Consider the following 20,488-nt stretch of genomic DNA (forward strand, 5'->3'; position numbering starts at 1 on the left):
CCCAAAAAGAGTATCTCCAACCTTCAATTACTACAGAATTCAGCCGCACGAGTGCTGACGAGGACCAGAGGGCGGGAGCACATTACGCCAGTTTTAAAATCGCTGCATTGGCTCCCCGTGCATTTCAGGATAGATTTTAAGGTTTTTTTTATTAGTTTTTAAATGTCTCAACGGTCTTGCTCCTTCTTATTTATCTGACCTACTTTTACCCTACCAACCCTCACGGACCCTGAGGTCCTCCGGTACTGGCCTCTTAACCATACCAAAAGTAAGAACTAAAACACACGGGGAGGCGGCTTTTAGTTATTATGGACCCCGATTGTGGAACAGCCTGCCGGAGAGCCTCAGTGCCGCAGAGACTGTTGATGTTTTTAAAAAGAGGCTCAAGACCCACCTTTTCAATCAGGCTTTCAATTGATTTGTTTGATTTATCTTATTCACACTTCTTAGCATATTTATCTTTGTTCGTATCTTATTTTAGTTGCATATTTTAACAACATGTTTAATTGCTATTTATTTCATTTACTCATTTTATTTCATTTTATGTTTATGTCTTAGTCCCTTGTTTTTTAGCTCCAGTGTTTCCTCATGGGGGTCCTTGGTTTTTAGGTCAAGCGTTTCCTCATGGGGGCCCCCCTCACTGGGAACTGCTCCTGGCCTACTGATGGGGGCGCTGCTGAGGGGACGGCTCTGGCCTGGATGGCTGGAGGCCTCTGCACCTTGGTGTGGGGTCTCCTGTCTGCCTGGGTCGGGGTGGTCTCGGGCAGCGCCCCCCGGTCATGAGCCGGGGGCCCTCTCAGTGTGGATGGCCCCCAAAGGTGGCTTACCCCTCATCTTGTCTGTATGGGTGTGTGTGCGCGTGCGTACGTGTCTGTGTGTGTGTTTCTGTATGTATTTATGGGGGCGGGGGGGGGCTGGGTTTTCTTCTTTGTTGTTTTTATCCTCTGTGAGGCACTTTGTGTTGCTTTTTAAGTATGAAAAGTGCCATATAAATAAATAAAGTTTGAAGTTTGAAGTTTGTGAGGCACAGTTCATTTAAATGTAACGAAGACATAAGTGCCATCTTTGCTGCCATGTTCCCCGATTCCCAGCTTGCCAAGTCATTCACCTGTGGGGAAAATAAAATGGCATACATCGCTAAATATGGCATCGCTTCATTCATCAAGAAGGAGCTATCACGCAGCGTCAGTGAGAAGACATATGTTGTCATATTTGACGAGAGCATGAACAAAACTACAAAAACTAAACAAATAGACCTTCATTTGCAGTTCTGGAGCACACAGATGAGGCGGGAACACAGCACGTCATCTCCCGCTACTATGGACCGGAGTTCATGGGTCACTCCAGAGCCGAGGACATGTTGGGTCATTTCAGTGTAAGTAACGTTATGATTGTGGTTGAAATCGCATACTATTATTCTATTCAGGTCACAGTCTGTGATCACTTTCACAACCTGAAAGGTAACAACATATTAGCTCAGAGTTCAGGGTGTGTAACTGTTGGTAGTTGTAGTTGATTTTTGTCTAAATATGCCGATTTGTGATTTTATGGGTTGTTGATGGGATAGTAGGGCAAATCTAGGTAACAGCTGTTAACGTCGGCTGTCACTTGTTGCCATAGCAACAGTAAACATTCACGTCAGGGCTAATGATCTGTAAATAGAGGTACAGACTCAAGCTATGTTGTAGATATGTTGTATTTTAGCACAGAATACATGATTTTACTAGTTACTAAACCTATAGAAAAGAATTAGTCTCATTTGCAAAATTTACCATTAAATTTATAGAACATACACACACTATATCATTTGAACAATAAAAAAAATTTGTGATCATCACAATTAAGTTTTCAGGGGTTTTGATGGATGTTTGTGATCTCTCTCTCCACTATATAAGTACAGCCATTATTATTATTATTATTAGTAGTAGTAGTAGTAGTAGTAGTAATATTTTTACCATCATTACACTGATTACTTGGCACATTGAATTAATAATTCCCTTTTTTTTTTTTACATATGTGCAGGAAATTACAAAGGAGCTGAATCCAAACAAGATGCTCTCACTGTCAATGGATGGGCCCAGTCTTAACTGGAGGTTTGTTGAACTCTTACAAGAGAAAAAGGCCTGAAAATGAGCTTGAAGAGCTACGCAAGAAAAGAAGAACAATCTCAACTGTGTGTGAAACTCTAGAGAAGGATGCAGATAGCCTTGCAGAGAAGGCTGAGAATACAGCAGGGACCAAGATGGCAGGACTCATCACTAAATCCAACTCCATGAGGAAAAAGATGCAAGGACAAGAGAGGGGAGTTGATGGACCTAGACCGTGAAATTGAGAAGAGGATGGTAGAGCTACTGTAACCCTTCTAAAGGGAAAGATGTTAGTAATGGTGATAGTAACTTAATTCTATGGACAGATGGACAGAAGACCTAGATTCAGCTACGGAGCCCAGGGTAACCAAAGGATGAGCAGGAATGACACTCACACTGATCTTTTTTTTGAGAAAACAACAATGCTTCCCAATTTATTATAACGCTGGGAAGATGAATGAAGCATACAAAAAAAACACAAATAAACAATTTATTCCCTGGCCAGGTACTGAAAATAATAAACCAAGTGAAAATAAAGAGGAAAGATGTCCTGCAGCTGCGTGTGTCTCTACTTTTCAGTTCACTTCACTTTACTTTGCACCGTTTAGGTGAAACCAGTCAAACCACACTGTAGTGCGTGTGTGTGTGTTTATGTAAAAGTGGAAAAAGGATTCAATTCCGCGGTATTGTTGGTTTCCTCCAGGGTCCGGCTTGCCATCAACATCTCTCTGGCTCCGACATCCAGGCAGGTTCCGTTCAAATCCAAGGGTACATCAAAAACCTGACCAATGCAATTTCTCCACCCGAGCGAGTCCTCCAGCTGCACTCCTGCAGGCTCTGGCCGTCCGGGTGATTCCTCGGTGGTGTCCTTCCAAGTTTTTTTTATCAGTTTTTTCTTCACGTTCATAAGCTACCTCTGCTTCACCGTCCTGTCCAAGCGTGCTCGTTCTCTCTTTTTCTTCCTGAGGCTTCGGAGGAAATGAACCTGTGCCGGTGGGGTCACAGGCTGTCTGCTCTTAACTCATCCCTTTCAAATTAAAGTTCCCGTGACTCTTTTTAACTGTATATTTTACTTGAACAGTAAAACATGAATTAATCTTTTTTTTTTTTCCACAAATTTCACATTCAAGTTTTTTAATTAAATAAAATTAACACATTTCCTGTCTTTTCAATCAATTGTCTGTCTTTTTAACACAAAATGAAATGTTTTAATACACCTTTTAAATACACATCTTTTTCCCGGGTTACACTACGCCATATGTCCTGAGGAGAATTTGGGATGTTAGACAACAATGGACCTCTGTGTTGATTGGTTTCTCTCATTAAGAGTGATGTGTTAACATCAAAACAAGAAAGAAAATTCCAACTGTGAGCTTTGGTTGTGTTTACAATAAAATAATAATGAGTATTTTCTACCACAGAAATTATGACATTTTTGGGTCTTAAATTATATTTGTTGAGGTCTTAAAAATGTCTTAAAAAGCATTAAATTTGACTTTTAAAATGGTGCAAGAACCCTGCCATTTTAATTGATTAAAATAAAATTTGTTAATTTGTAGAATCACGTCTCTAGCCACTCATTGTGTCACGAACTTGTGCAACCTTAGGTGTTGCTTGACTCTACATATTAAAACTATTTCCTGGGGCGAAACACCCCAGGTGGCATTGTCTGCACACTCTTTTAAGAAAAAAAAAAAAAAACCTACCGCCCTGCCACATTATTATCAGGCTGCTCCAATATATCACTTAAGACTCTCCAGCTGATCCAGAATGCTGTGGCATGTGTTCGCACAAAAACAGTTGCATATTTCTCCGATATCAGCCTCTCTGTGCTCGCTTCCTCTAAAATCCAGAATAGAATTTAAAATCCTTCTCTTTACCTACAAAGCCCTAAATAGTCAGGCACCATCTTATCTTATGGTACCTTATTATCCCACTAGATCACTTCATTTCCAGAACGCAGACTTACTCATGGTTCCTAAAGTCTCCAAAAGCAGAACGGGAGTCAGAGCATTTAGCTGTCAAGCTCCTCTCCTGTGGAGCCATTTTCCAGTCTTTGTCCAGGAGGCAGACACTGTCTCTACATTTAAGAGTAGGCTTAAAACTTTCCTTTTTGATAAAGCTTGTAGTAAGGGCTGGCTGCGGCTCATCTTGGACCAGCCCCTAGTTATGCTGCTATAGAATTAGAATGCGGGGGGACTTCCAATGATACACAGAGTTCCTCTGTTCTTCTTTCCCTCTCCACCTGCCTGCTTTCATGTCCTACCAAGGAATGTTACTAACTCCTTCCATGGAGTCTTTGTGCTTTGTCATCTCACAGGTTCCCATGGACAGTGGTTGGACCTGGATTGTGGAATATAGCTACATCACTACTAGTATTAGTCATACTTCCATTATTATTATTTCATCCATAGTGCTGTATTACGCACATACACTATCTGTTACCAATACATATATATAAATCACATACATACATCACTGGATTTTGAGGTACATTTTGTTGGTATTTTTTAGAGGCCTGTATGGTTTGGGCTCAAAATGCATCAGTAAACTTATTTCCAATCACGACCTGAAGATGTGTACCAATATTTATGATGACTGAACAAATTGTTAATGAGTTATGTCCATTTTGCTGCTAAGACACCCACCCCTTGGTGCTGATACAAGAACAAACAAAAAAACAAAAAAGGTCTATTTGTATTATTGTTTTAATAAGTTAAAAATGGCAGAAAATCCATCACAAAATATTTTTATGGTCCAAGAGCCCCCCACTTTCAAGCTTCACTTGATCTGGAGATCATGCGTATGTGTATATTTTGTTGTGTTAAATGTTACATAACTTTCTCAATTAGATTCCATTGCAATCATAGGCAGCTCTGATGACCCACAGCACAGTAGCATTGACAGAAGTCAACCAATGAAAAATACAATAGATGAAAAATGAAAGGCATGTAAGATGAATTCCCACATGCTGCATATGCTGTTCAAGTCATCATGCATGGAAATGTGAGAATTTTTATCAGAATCTACTGTATATGTGGAAAAACAATGTAAAATAATTTTGGTGTAAATGCAAAATGGCAATTTAAAAGACCTTAAATAATCACCATGAGAAATGCTACATGATGATGGTTTCCGATTTCATCTTGGTGGCTGATATATAATGCAACACTCTGTTAAGCATTTTTATAAAATATATTTTAGGTTGATCAGATTTTATATTGTTTCTTAGATGTGAGTAATACCACTATATATCTGCTGTCAGGTCTCATTTGTTTTTGTTTTTTTTTTTAAAATAAATTTTAAATTAACATCTGCTAGTTTTTCAGCACTGAGCTTCCATGCTTTCTGCCAATAAAACCTCACTGCCTGGTCTGGACAATGAGTGCTGCCATCAGTGTTTCATGTCAGACACAGAGGAATGAATAAGATGGATAAGAGAAGAAGAATGAATCTATGTCCTCAAATCTCCAATGATCCATTCAACCACCATTTTGGCAACTTCTCTTCCTGCATCAAGGACAAAGGCATGGCGGAACCCTTGTTCACACAGTCTTAAATCTCCATGTGGGAAGTCCTGTTTGATGTCATGATAATATTGAACAGGGCACCAGTGGTCTGTAGCTCCATAATAAAATGTAAGCTGAAAATGGGAACACATAGATGGTATTGATTTCTAGATTTAATACACAATAACAGCTAATAAGAACATGCCACAAGTAAACCATGACCTCATCATTCATGCAACCACACTTCATGTTTCAAATGCATGTCTTTATGTCTCATGTGGTTTTTATGTCATCAGAAATAGACTAGGAGCTATTAGGTGCAGAGAAATGTCACAATGCAATAAAATGGGTACTCTTTTTCTTACCTTTTCAAGATTTTTCTTGATGGTTATGTTGTCTCTTTCCAGAACTTTTCTCATTTCCTGACCTCCCATGTACATAGCATTGGCTAAAAAGAAAAACAAAATCACACTGATCTAGTCATTGCTTTATTTCATACATGCTAGAAATATTAAATGAGTAAATAAAAAGCAGATTCCTATTTGTAACAAAATACTTTAGAATGTTGCATGCATTGGTTTGACTGGTTCTTTGATCAGTGCAGTAGCTGCCTGAAGATGTCTGTGTTAGTGTCTATACTCCATACTAATGCAGATGCACTCTCTTCTTCAATTAGAAAAACTGTTTCTGTTTCAAACCACCTATAAATGTCTGAATGTGATTTACAAAATGTGTTATAATGTATTTTCTACTGTATAAAAAACAAGTATGTGGTGGGAATTAAATAGCAATACTGATTGTATAATCTGGTACCTCTTATTTAAACATTTGGACATCTACACACCATGGATGACAGCCTGCTGACCACAGCTCATTCTACAATTATGTAACAGGAAACTCCCTTCTCAGTAGTCTGTATAAAAGGGAGGTATTATACGTCTGGAATACAAGCTATCTGGGAAAAAAAGCTTAAAACTGGCACTGTGTCAGTGCACTAGTCTTAACAGAGTTGATTTAATACCACTATAACAAATTATCAATAAAACCTGAACATTTTAAGCATCACAGGAGTAAAGAACAAAGCTAAACCAACCTGCACAGTCTCCACTGAGTAGACCTACAGTAGGTTGGACTACAGTGTGGTCCAGAGAGTAGATACCACCCAACACCAATTTGATCAGGCTGGCTTTAAGTCCCTCAGGCAGCAAGGAGAGTAGAAAGAGAGGCAGATAGGCCAGATAACGCATGTGACACAGCAAAGGGGTCATGACCTTCCCCTGAGGAGTCTGAGCCATACGCTCAATAGTGGGAAACAGCATGATGGCCTTTATAATCTGCATTAAAACAAAGAGATTACAAAAGACATTTTTAGTGTTGTGGCACAACAAAAAATCCCAATAGAAAACAGACAAATCATAGAGGAGATTTAAAAAAAATCACACTGAGATAAGAACTTGTATGTTATGGAAACCCTAAATATGAAACAGTAATTTTCATGCCATTCCTCTTAGCATGTTGACCAGTCAGAGGGGTCATGTTTTAAGAACGTCTGGCAGACAGCTATGTTAATAATTTTCTAGCCACAGATGTCATTAACTCGTACTAATCGTAAGATATTGCAACTAACCTTGAGTTCAGGATTTCTCTTCATCATTTCCAGAATAATGTAGCAGCCAATGGAGTGTCCCACCAGGACCAGGCTGGTATCTCTGGGAACATGTTTCATTAGGAAGGCCAGCTTGTGTTCAATCTGCCCGTTCAGACCAAACACGTCACCCTCTGCTGCTGAGGACACATCTGGAAAATAAAGTTATAAAAATTAAAATGTATAGTCTCTATGTCTGGACCATATGTCCACATAGGTTTGTGAGTGTGTTTGTGAATGCAGTGTGCTAATTTTTCCATATTCTGGATAATATGTTCAGATGTGCTGGAAATACAACACACAGCATCAGAGGATCATTGTTTTCAAGATCCTCTGATATGAAGCTATACAAAACCAATTCCTATCTACTTTCCTTGATGTCCATGTTCAACTTGCCTGAAGTATTCATTATTATTCACTCCCCATTTTTGTTAGGGTTGTTAGGTGTGCTGAACATTCCTACCTCAACTGTTCATGCTCTCTCTTCCAATGTCCTTAGGTCAGTGTGGGAACACTGAAGTGTAAAGAACTTGAGAGTAATCCGTACCTTCTATCATATCCAGGGAGTCTGGTGGTACACAGTGGCCAGCATGACTTACCGCCCACACTGGGTGGCGGTATCCCAACGTACAGTGAATTGTTTGCATGAAGGTCTGGTAGAAGCCCACTACACCTGGGTTACCTGCATGAGAGACAGCAGATCAGCACATTTACCCACACAAGAAAAGGTGCAGAAAGTGCTATTTCTTAATATAATTCAAGGGTGTTCAGCCAGCAAGCATGTTTCTCTGACTTTCAAGCTTTCATGACACCTTTCATTCTCAAAAACAATTCCCCTCCTTATACAGTAGACTTCAATATTATATCACTTTAACATGGCAAAAACAATGAAAATCAACACTGACTGCAGTTGAATTGGCACAGTTAAATCACTGACAATGTACATTTGTATCTAACTACATACAACTGTTTACAAAAAAGTTGGGATGCTGCGTAAAACAGAAATGAAACAGAATGTGATAATTTGCACATCCTTTTTGACATATACACAACTGAAAATATTACAAAGACAATCCATTTAATGTTTTACCTCATCAACTTCATTGATTTTTGTAATATATGCTTATTCTGAATCTGATGCCAGCAATACCTTTCAAACAAGATGGACTGTAGCAAGAAATGACTGGGAAAGTTGTGGAATGCTCCGAAAACAACTGTTTGGAACATTCCACAGGTAGAAAGGTTCAATGGTAACAGGTGAACAGGTCATCCTAGAGAGGATCAGTCATTCACAAGCAAGGATGGAGTGAGGGTCACCACTTTGTGAAACACGTAACTGTATACAGCATAGTACTTTATGGGCTCGGGAAAACTTTGGAAAACATTGTTGGTGAATACAGTTTGTTTACAAATAATTACATTCTGTTTTTATTTGTTCCCCACAGTCCCAAGTTTTTTGGAATCTGGGGTGTAGTATATATGAATGAGAATGGTTTAAGAGTGACCTGAAAATTATGAATACAGAACAGCAGTCCAACTCACCTGGAATGATGAGAAAAAGAATTTTGTGTCCAGAGTGTAAATGACGGGGGCCAAATTTAAGAACCTCTGTAATGGCTCCACAACAGTAGATGAAGTCTGTCTGTGGTTCATCTCTCCTGTCTGTCATCATGCAGTCCATCTCATTTGCTTTGAGGAAAAAAGAGAAAACTATAAATACTAATTGCAATTTTTTTATTATTTCTCAGTAAGACACATTTTATACACCCTTTGAGCGCCTTTGATTTAGTCCATCACATGGTAAATACATTCATCCAGATATATTGTATTTGTGCAACTGTATTGCAGCTGGCTCTAACTGTGGATACAATTTATCAGCAGGGTCCAAAGGGTTTGCACTTCATCCGCCTCAAAGGTCAAAAGTCCTGCATGGTGCAACTGTGCTGTGCTCACATGTCAAATAACTTTTTTTTAAAAATGAAAGTTTCCACCAGAACAGCCTACAATAATTTTCAAGTGAAAGAAAGAACAGTGAGAAGGCGAACAACTAATCTACAACACTGAAAGTTGGCATTGCAGTTTGATTTGTTGATGCTGAGTAAGACAATGCATAATATAAAACAGTTTGTTTGTTTTTTTATGACTTAGCGGTTTTTTTAGGAAATATACACCTCTACCAATGTGAAGCTATATGAAATAAACGTATTTTAAATGCAGTTTGTTTTAAGAGCGACACTACAAACGACAATAGCTTAAATTAGTTAAAATTACAAGAGTGAGGGTACCTAGAATCCTACAGGTTTGTTTTCCGACGCTACCTGAAAAGTCTAATGTGTAGCAGATACCGTTGACATATCTTCCCCATCGCTCGGCGTCTCCTGTTTGCTGTGAAAAGACTTCCGCCTTCACACTCTCCTGGATTCTGATTGGTCAGTTTAACGGCCGTCCCACAATACGCTTCTTCTTGTCGTTGGAGAGCACGAGCCTGTAAATACGTAATGAACGTGTGTGCGTGTGTGTGACGTAATCAGTAAACGTAATCAGTAAATCCATAGACATTATATATATACATATATACATATACATATACATATATGTATATGTATATGTATATGTATATATGTATGTATACATGTATACATAGATACATATATGTGTGTGTGTGTATTATATGTCTATGAGTAAATCAATGATATAATGTCAAAGAACAGCAAAAGCCTCATGACGTGTGCAATGTTACCTATGAATTAAACTAAAGTGATGATTATCACAGTTGTGATACAGTTAAATGCACTCTGATACACATCAGAGAAAATATGGGCAGTTTGCTGGTCTATTCATCATGTTGTTTATCATGCCTTTGCTTTTTTTTTTTCTTTTTTTTTTTTTTACTGATGATTGACTGGCCAAATTAAAGTATTAACAAAATTAAATACATTATTGACACTGTAATTGTAATTGGAAGTATCTCTCCTGCCTGCACCAAAGTCTTTTTTTGTTTGTTTGTTTGTTTTTTGGTCAGTCTGGACTCAAGAGCACAGAAGCTGTATTATTGCGTAGACATAATATATGCTCTCTACAGAAAGGGCCAGAGTAAGCTCTATTTCCTGCAGACACTTACCTGTTGCTGCAGCTCTTCAGCCACGGCCATACCTGCTCATCTGCACATCTATCTTACAGTTTCATGGGGTCTTTAAGAAGCGCTGGCATTTTTTCTGGTTGCCAGATTGTCTATGCGTCATGCCAGAATTTCCAGTGTTCCTTGTCATCTTAATCTCGTTTTTGACCTTGCCTGTTCCTGTCCATCAAATCCCTGTCTCTGCAGGTGCAGATCTCACCACCTCGGTGGTATTAAAGAGCATATTCCTCCTCCAAGAGTGGTGTCGACCACGCCGAAATCTGTCGGTGATTTCCGCGTTTGATCCGCTCTCAACACAGTAACTCCGTCTGAGCTGGCTCTCTGCTCAGCAAGGCACAGTGTTAGCCCGGTTGTCCGTTTCTCTGTACGTAAATCAGCTGGCACTGCAATTGGGTCCTCCACTAGCCGGTTACAGCTGATATGATGATGATGATGATGATGATGAAGTATATTTTACTTATTATGGTTCAAGCCCGATGCCCTATTGTGTTTGTGCCAGTTTATTTAACACCTCAAATTGCTGTGACCTGGAATGAGCTAAAAATGCAAAACACAGCCCATTTGTGATGGATTTTCTGCCATTTAGAGTTTTTAAAAACAATAATACAAATAGACGTTTTTTGTTTTTTGTTTGTTTTTGTATCAGCGACAAGGGGTGGGTGTCTTAGCAGCAAAATGGACATAAGTCATTAGCAATTTTTTCAGTCATCATAAATCTTGGAAATAAGTTTACTGATACATTTTAAGCCCAACCCATACAGGCCTCTAAAAAATACCAACAACATGTACCTCAATATCCAGTGATGTATGTAGGTGATATACGCACATATTGGTAACAGATAGTATATGTGCGTAATACAGCACTATGGATGTAATAATAATGGAAGTATGACTAATAGTTGGAGTGATGTAGCTATATTCCACAATCCAGGTCCAACCACTGTCCATGGGAACCTGTGAGATGACAAAGCACAAAGACTCCAGGGAAGGACTCCTTGGTAGGACATGAAAGCAGGCAGGTGGAGAGGGAAAGAAGAACAGAGGAACTCTGTGTATCATTGGAAGTCCCCCCGCATTCTAATTCTATAGCAGCATAACTAGGGGCTGGTCCAAGATGAGCCGCAGCCAGCCCTTACTACAAGCTTTATCAAAAAGGAAAGTTTTAAGCCTACTCTTAAATGTAGAGACAGTGTCTGCCTCCTGGACAAAGACTGGAAAATGGCTCCACAGGAGAGGAGCTTGATAGCTAAATGCTCTGGCTCCTGTTCTGCTTTTGGAGACTTTAGGAACCATGAGTAAGTCTGCATTTTGGGAATGCAGTGTTCTAGTGGGATAATAAGCAAATATGAGCTCTGTAAGATAAGATGGTGACTGATTATTTAGGGCTTTGTAAGTAAGGAGAAGGATATCAAATTCTATTCTGAATTTTACAGGGAGCCAGTGCAGAGTGACTAATATCAGAGACATATGATCTCTTTTCCTTGTTTTTGTCAGAACACGTGCTATAGCGTTCTGGATCAACTGGAGAATATTTATAATGGGCAGCGTGATAGTGTAAGATTTACAAGTTAAGTTAATTCATGTATTTTAGTAATTTGTTAAAAATATATTTACAATGTTTGTACAGTTAACTATTTACACATTTATATTTGAAATATTATTTACATATTTGCAAGTTAAAATATTTACAGCAGTGTTGTTAAAAACAGTTAAATAATTTACTGGATCTGCCTTTTTAAGTCTCACACACATTCACGTCAGCCTACATCCTTCTAGCTTCTCATTGGTTGGTTAACAGACATGTGACTCCTAACAAGGAAGTGTAACCAGGGAAATGTATTTGTTGTGAACCTGCTGAAGTGTGGATATCAGTAAAGTGCTGCCTAAGAAAATATCCATCTACACCCTGCTGTTTATTTCCAACAAGAGTGATCCAACCACCACACATCGAACCCTCACGTTACATTCGTAAGGAATTGCAATAATCCAACTTGGATGTAACGAATACGTGGACTAGTTTTTCTGCATCATTTTGAGACAGGATGTGCCTGATTTTTGCAATGTTATGTAGGTGAAAAAAAGCAGTCCTTGAAATTTGTTTGACATGGGAGTTAAAGGACATATTCTGATCAAAGATCATTCCCAGATTCTTTACAGTAGTTCTGGATGCCAGTGCAATATATATATATATATATATATATATAGAGAGAGAGAGAGCAGAAAATGAGTTTCTAAGTTGTTTAGGAACTAGTACCCAGTAGTAACTTTAGTTTTATCTGAATTTAGCAACAAAAAAATTACAGGTCATCCAGATCCAGATCTTATGTCCTTAAGGCACACTTGGAGTCTAGTTAACTGATTGGTTTCTTCTGGCTTCATTGATAAATATAGCTGGGTATAACCTGCAGAACTCCATGACTGGCTTCAGCGTGTACAGAGGAGTCATCATTAACTTGTACAAACTGAGATTGCTCTGAAAAGTAGGATTTAAACCAGTTTAGCGCAGTTCCCTAATGCCAATGAAGTGGTCCAGTCTCTGCAATAGGATACCATGGTCAATGGTATCAAATGCAGCACTAAAATCTAATAAGACTAGTACTAGTACAAATACAAGTCCTTTGTTTGATGCAGTCTGAAGTCACACAGCTGATTAGCAACTGCTTTCTCAAGAATTGTTGAGAGAAAGGGAAGGTTGGATATCGGTCTATAGTTGGCTAAAACCTCTGGATCAAGCGAAGGCTTTTTAAGTAGAGATTTTATTACAGCTAATTTAAAGGACTGTGGTTTGTAGCCTGTTGATAAAGACAGATTGATCATGTCTAATAAAGAAGAGCCAATTAAGGGTAAAACTTCTTCGATAGATAGATAGATAGATAGATAGATACTTGGTTGGACTTGGTTGTTTGACTTTTTTCAAAACTAACCCTAAGCCACTGAGGGGCTGCTACCGGGAATAACGAGTTGACACGTCATCTGTGGCGGTTGTGCTCAAACACAGGCAATTTATTGCAACGAGATACAGATCAGTCAGGGCTCACACCTCCAGACTCCTTAACACCTTCTACCCCAGTGCAATCAGAGTACTGAACTCAGTACTCACTAGGTAGATGATGTTCACCGTGCAATATATCCCACTGTGTAATATATCCCACTGCTGCTGAAAACTTCTTTTTGCTCCTGCAAATATGACCATACTGTTAAATTTATCATGTCATATGCCATTTTTATCTTATCTTTACTATTACTATCTACTGCACTATTACTGCACTATACTATTTACTATTTGCTATTTATTCTTTTTTCTAGTACAGCACCACCAGAGTTGTCTTAAATCTCGTTGTACACCACGTATAATGACAATAAAGGCTTTTAATCTTAATCTTAATCAAATGGCTCACATAGCCTTGTTGTTCTACATACACTTACACCAATAACTTATATGCAAAAACAAACAAAAGGCTCAAAGTTTGGCTCCTAAACGGCGGTCAAAAAACGGTGTGCTTCTCCACTGTAAACAGCGTCACCGTAGAGTAATTAACTCTTCATCTATTGGTAGGTTACCTGCAGACACCATTGTACACACGCCACCTACTGTCGAAACCAGTGACCCACACATCATTGCACATAAATACACAAAAACTACTAAAAACACACAAAAAATGGCTCTAACAGATACTTTGTTCATCCCCAAGAGAAATTCACAATTCTTGAAGCAGCTTTGTTGAAATTATTGAAATTAGTTGGTGAAAGGTGACAGGAGAAAAATGGTCTAAAAATATGACAGGTTTGATAAATATTTCTATAGTTTCTGTGTTTAAAATAAATCAGTACCTAATGAGAGCAGGAGGTGATGAAAAAGCTCATGAAATCTTACTACTGAGAGCTAAAGGAATACATGGTTCAATGGAATTGTCAGCCTGGCTACAGTGCTGAAGAGAAACCTGGGATTGTTCTTATTTTCCTCTACTAGTGAAGAGTAATAGGCTGCTTTAGCACTGCAGAGGGCTTTTATCTATGTTTTAAGACTGTCTTGCCAGGTGAAATTAAATTCTTCCAAATTGGTGGAACACCATTTCCTTTCAATTTTTCGTGAAGTTTGCTTTAATCTGCAGGTTTGGGGGTATACCATGGAGCTCTGATTTTTATCTTCTTTTTTAGAGGGGCAACAGAGTCAAGTGTCATATGCAATGAACCTGTAGCACAATCAACCAGGTTGTCAGTTTGGGAGGGTCCTCTATTGCGAGAGACATGGCATTTACTTAAATACTGGTGGGATTAAATCCTTAAATTTTGCTACAGCGCCATCAGATAGAAATCCGTTGTAGGAATTTTTTCCTAATGGTGGGTAGTCTGGTAATTGGAATTAAAAAGGTCCAATAAAAGAGGATTCTGTGTTCAATTTCAATGCCATATGTCAGAACACGGTTGAGAGTATGGTTAAAACAGTGAGTAGGTCATGTACATTCTGATGGAAGCCAACTGAGTCTAATAATGAGATAAATGCAGTACTAAGGCTGTCATTGTCAATGTCGACATGCACATTAAAATCACCTTGTTACAACCCAGCTCGCTAGGGAAAGGAAGTAACAAAAAAAAACAACCGATGGAAATGGTTGAAATTAGTTATTTATTTAAATCAAAAGTGTTTTAAATTGTTTAAGTGCACAAAAGGCAAAAGGCCAAGACAACGAAAAGAGTGGGTGGGTGCTTTTCAAACAAATGAAATAATCAAAACCACTCTCCAAAATGAGAGCTTAACTAACTATAACTAAAAGAGAACTCTTCAAAAATGAGAGTTTGCCTATCACACAAAAGAAATAGAAATAAAACCCTCCTAATTGAGACCTATAGTAAAAGGTGGAAATGAGAATCAAAATACAAAATGGAATAGCACCCCTAAGCCTATTGAGGCTAACAAACAATATAACTAAGGGTGTGTGTGAAAATCAATCCCTGTCTAAACCTAGCTCAATTCGAGTCTAGTTATCACAACAAAAATATCAAGAACACAAGCTTGGACAAAACTACCACAGAATGCTTTTTCTACGTGCGCGAAGGACTGGTCACGCAAGATGCCAGCCACCGACTGCCAGGCTGAGATGACTCTTGTAGCTGGCAGGAAATAACAGCTTGCAACAGCTGGCTCGGAGGAGGAGTCAGGTTTCCACACCCCTTCACCTGCAACCACTCACACACAAGCAAGACACACGCACACGCACACACACAAAACACACCCACGACCAACGATGGCAGCCGTAACACACCAACAATAATTACTTTATCTGTTTTAAGGACTAAACCTGATAAAACTGGCTGGCTGGAAAGACTAAGAACAAGGCTTTCAAATGAGTTATAACTGAGTTTAAGTTTAGGGTTGATCAGTATTAATATAATTAATTTACTAGTACAGGGTTATTGATCTGATGTTAAGGAGTCCACCTTTAATTCTCCAATCTTGTTGTACTATTGCAGTGGTTGTTTTATTTTTGATTAGGTTTTATGTAGAACTCCTCTTCTGTTTACTTTTGATTTAATTAGTTTACATGGTTGGGGGGCAGACAAAGTCTCTATGGGGTTTTGGGTCGGTAACTGCTCTAATGGAAGTGCAAAGAAGCATGTGGGACTGCAGCTCTGGCTCCTGGTCTTAATTCTGGGTTGTCACGGTTTTGGTTCACTAATAAAATTGATCAGATTTCTAGAGATGAGAGCTGCTCTGTCCCAAGTGGGATGGATTGTTATGGCTGTGGTCTCTTGTTGCTGTTTTTTTGTTCTGCCTGTGTTTCTCCCTGTCTCACTCTCCCTCTCTGCAGTCTGGAGTGTGGCAGGGGGTGAGGCTGAGCTCCTCCGGCTGCGCCGCTGAGACGCGTGATCAGCGTGCGGCTTCTTAAGTCAGCTCCTCACTCACTTCGGTGCCAGATGATTCCTTCGTCCAGGCCCCTCGTGTCTCACCACGCTTTGCTCACTAGTCTCTAGCCACGCGTTCAAGTTTACACAGCCTATTGTATTTCTCTAGTGTGCTCCCTGTTGAGGTGAGGTTTCTGTTGTTACTTTTTCTAGTATTTGTGATTCCCTGTTGAGGTGATTTTCTGTTATTACTTTCCTTAGTGCCTTTCCCCCATGGAGATTTTTGTTGTATTGTTTGTTACTTTGTATTTTTGTTCATTAAAACCTGTTCTCCTGTCCTTGCATTCTGGGTCCTGGCCTTCCTTGTCTCCCGAGTCATAACATGGATGCCGTCTCCTATTCAGACCAGGGGCCGTATTCCTAATAATTCTTAGTTCAAAGAGTTGCTCCTAGTGGCCAAATTCTAAGAAAATTCTTAGAATCATGATGTTTTCTTAGAATTTCCCCGAAAAGTGAAGAGTAGATCCTAGTAAAGATAAAAGCTATTCCTAAAGAATCCTAGCTCTTAAGAGAGCTCCTACGGTGAGATCTGTTAAGAGCAGGTAAGAGGACTTTTAAGCGGCTTAGGAGTTCCCTAAGCAGAGGACAAAATGATGGATGGAAGAGGCAGGAGAGATATTCTCCAAACACTGGATGACAGTGAATTAATGAAATGCTACAGATTGGATCGTGCAGGAATCATGTTTGTGGTTGATCTCATTAGAGATGCACTTACTTCTCCAACCTTCTCCAACGCCACAATGCAATGCCACCCGAAATGAAAGTCATCACAACACTGAGGTATCTGGCAACAGGGAAAATGCAACAATGCAGCAGTGATGACTTGGGTCTGTCACAACCCTCCATCAGCAGGGTCATCAACCAAACACTGACAGCATTGTCACAACCTCATATTGTGACACAATTTGTTTCATTTCCGCTGGATGCCCGCACTTTACAAGCTCACAAAAGGGCATTTATGGACATCGCAGGATTCCCTGGTGTTGTGGGTGTAATCGATGGGACACGTCCGAATAATTGCACTGTCAGAAGATGAAGCCGTCTTTGTGAACAGGAAGAGATTTCACAGCATCAATGTTCAACTTGTTTTCAACGCTGACTATAAGATTTCGGACATTGTTGCTAAATGGCCAGGCTCAACACATGATGCCAGAATGCTCTCTGAGAGTGGCGTTAGACAGCTTTTCGAGGGACATTATGTGCCAGCCATTTGCCACTTGTTAGGGGACAGTGGCTCCCCATGTAAACCATGGCTCCTAACGCCTTACCTCCAGCCAACGCCAAGGGCCGCAACTAAACTACAACAGGTAACCCAAACAATATAGAATGCATGGGAATAAAATGTAAACAGCATGTTGGAGTATCCTAGTAGTTTAAATATTTCCGTCAAATAATGTAGATTTTGATTGTATTAACTTGTACAGCCCATAAGACAACAAGGGCAGCAGTGGAGTGTGGCATTGGCCAACTGAAGAGGCGCTTTCATGTTCTCCACAGAGAGGTGCGGCTGACCCCTGATAAAGCCTGCAAAGTCATCATAGCCTGTGCAATACTACACAACATTTGCAAGGCTAGACCGATTGCAGAACCTCTTGAGGGTGATGGTGATGAAGTATTTACTTTCCACAGGGGAACATGGCCCAAAGTGGACTGCCTTAAAGAGCCCACTTTACAAATTTACATTTCAGGCAAGTTACAGTATATGTAATTTGAAAACTTGTGACTGCATTGAACTAATGTACCTCATAGTTTTACTACACATCACCTACAATAAATACACGACACATACTACTCACAAAGACACAGTATTATTTGTCATTGAATTTATTTTTTAGGAGCTCAATTTTCAGTCGATAGTACTCCTGTAGGCATAGAACTTTTTTCTGCTGTCTGAAGACATCCATTGTCAACTCCAATCTTCTGTCCTGCAGGGATGGTGTCGGAGCAGCAGGTGCAGCAGGCAGGAATGGTGTTTGAGCAGCAGCAGCGACAGCGGCGGGCAGGCTGAACTCTGATGTTTCAGGCTGAGGGTCGTACACCTGCAATGCTGAGGGGCCCGGTTCCTCTGATGGCTCCATGCTACAGAAAGGGAAATACATTTAGTTTAATTATGGTTTTGTTTTAATTGATTTAGTAGAATGAGCATGCACAAGAGATGAGAAATGGCTTATGCAATGAATAAACACTGTTCTTGATATTTTTTTTTTACCTGCCTGTTGATATATGAAAAGTCTTTTGTTCTACCTTTGTTGCATTTCAATGGCCTCCATCATTGAAGAGTCAATGCCTTCCCTCAGCCCAGTGATACTAACTTCTGACTGCCCCAGTATATCAAACACCGTTTCTGCAACCTGGGACAGCTGCCTAGCAGGTGGTCCACCCCCTAAAAAGAAATCCAGTAACCAATATCTACACAATAATTAGGCATTTAAATTAACTTTGCCAGCAGGTGTAAGTAAGTGGTATATTGCTCACCTGTGCGTGAAGATTCACGTTTGTGTGCTGCAATCTCCTCTTTTGCTTTTGACTGCAACACATACCACCGCTTCTCACAATCCTCACTTCCGCACAACCAGCGGAAAGGAGGAATTTATCTGTTGTGCTATAGTTTCCCATGCTTGCTTCTTGGCTTGTACTGTGACACTGGGGCCAAATTTACCTCTCAAAACACTTTTATGCTCATTGACCAATTGAGCCAGAAGCAAACACTGTTCCTCTGTCCAGCTGGGTTTCCTTGTTCTTTTCTTCTCCATTGCTGTTCACTGGTTTGTGGTAGATTTGAAAGCCAACCAATACTGCTTCTTATAGGCCAGTCAGCAATCACAGACATTGATGAAAGCTGAGCCATTTTACCCTCGTTAATACCAAATTAAGTTGAAATGTTGAAAGTTGAAAGTGCAAAAATTACCAGCATGGCAATTAATATAAGCAAATAAATATAACTATCACTCTGAATACTGTGCACTCGAACGGGGGGAAAACAAAACAAAAAGCACACTCAAAAGGAATGGAGAATAACAAAACTAAAGGCACACTCAAAAGGAGTGGAAAAATAACTAAAGGAGCTCCGATGAGGTGGGTATGATGTATTGGCACGTGTGGAAGTGGCAGGTAGGCACTGGAAACAAAAGAAGCACACTGTTGAGACAAGAGAAAAAAAAAAGATGGACTTATCATTGTTTGGTTATGTATTTTTTAGTTTAGTCAAATTAATTTAGTTTAAATAAGTGCTAAACTCTTAATTGGGCATGCTGCTGAGTAGGTGCACAGGTGAGCTGCATACTGCTTAGTTAGTCTGGCAGGCAGGAGCTGCAGTCAGAGAGCATGCAGCAGCAGAAGCAGCAGCAGCAAACAAAACCAGAGCAGGAGACAACTGAGACGCTATCGGTCAGTATGTTTGGTTTATTTATATAATTAAATCAGGTCTACCTTTTTTTTTTTTTTTTTTTAAATGAAACAAATGTAACTTTACTTGCATACATCGATTTATTTCAGTTAAAAATTCAGCTTGCAGTTTAGGTTGAAATTCCCATATGTTTGTTTGTGTAAATTAACATTGCATTGGCGTACCTTTTGTTCAGGTTTTCAACCTATTCTAAGGCTATTCCATGACTTTTTCTGTGAAGGAATAAACGGAATTGACCAACGAAATGAATTGAGTTGTCCTGCGTCCTCTGATGTCACCTCCAGCCTTTTCAAGTTCAGGCAAAGCTGCAAAAAACACTAAAGAACTTGACACACACTATAAGTGGCAATACTAAACAGTGCAGCATTAACTGTTTCTCAGGAGGAGAGGAGGACAAAAGAGACGTAGTACTCACAACGAGAAGACCAGACACCATCATGGGAGGATGAGGAATAATCTGGCACAGGTAAGAGAGGGCTCTCTCCTTAAATACTGTGCCAATCAGGCACAATGCCTCTCAGGTGAGCCCCAGCAGGGGCAGAGTTGGCTGGGAGCATGGAAACACCCCGCTGCACAGACAGGGGAGAACAGACAGACAACAAACAATAGGAAAAAGGGCAAGGACACACTAGGAAAGACAGGCAGGCAGGATCCTAACAGTCTTCATAAGATTAGATTCTATGATTAAGTTTATCGATTTGAGGGTCCATCCTTTGCTCATTATCACCAAAAGTATATTTTTTATCTAGCTTTTAGGATCAACCAATCACGGCTTCCTCACTAAGATAGGAGTATCTG

The 20,488-nt window shown here is 39.7% G+C and overlaps 1 protein-coding gene across 2 annotated transcripts; it reads right to left on the reverse strand.

Annotated features, from left to right (window-relative positions):
* Nucleotides 1-4,777: 4,777 nt before the first annotated feature.
* Nucleotides 4,778-9,659, reverse strand: ldah (lipid droplet associated hydrolase). Of its 2 annotated transcripts, none has more exons than XM_076749610.1 (7): nucleotides 9,560-9,659; nucleotides 8,784-8,930; nucleotides 7,789-7,923; nucleotides 7,224-7,393; nucleotides 6,690-6,930; nucleotides 5,962-6,044; nucleotides 4,778-5,730 (listed from the first exon to the last, which is right to left on the reverse strand). In XM_076749610.1, the coding sequence occupies exons 2-7, from the start codon at nucleotides 8,920-8,922 to the stop codon at nucleotides 5,542-5,544; spliced, it is 957 nt and encodes a 318-aa protein (XP_076605725.1). In that variant the 5' UTR covers nucleotides 8,923-8,930; nucleotides 9,560-9,659; the 3' UTR covers nucleotides 4,778-5,541. The 2 variants fall into 2 exon arrangements, with proteins under 2 accessions (XP_076605725.1, XP_076605724.1); XM_076749609.1 differs by having other exon boundaries at nucleotides 9,527-9,625.
* Nucleotides 9,660-20,488: the final 10,829 nt, after the last annotated feature.

Source organism: Chaetodon auriga, chromosome 14 (genome assembly GCF_051107435.1).
Source record: "Chaetodon auriga isolate fChaAug3 chromosome 14, fChaAug3.hap1, whole genome shotgun sequence".
In the NCBI taxonomy this organism is placed as follows: domain Eukaryota; kingdom Metazoa; phylum Chordata; class Actinopteri; order Chaetodontiformes; family Chaetodontidae; genus Chaetodon; species Chaetodon auriga.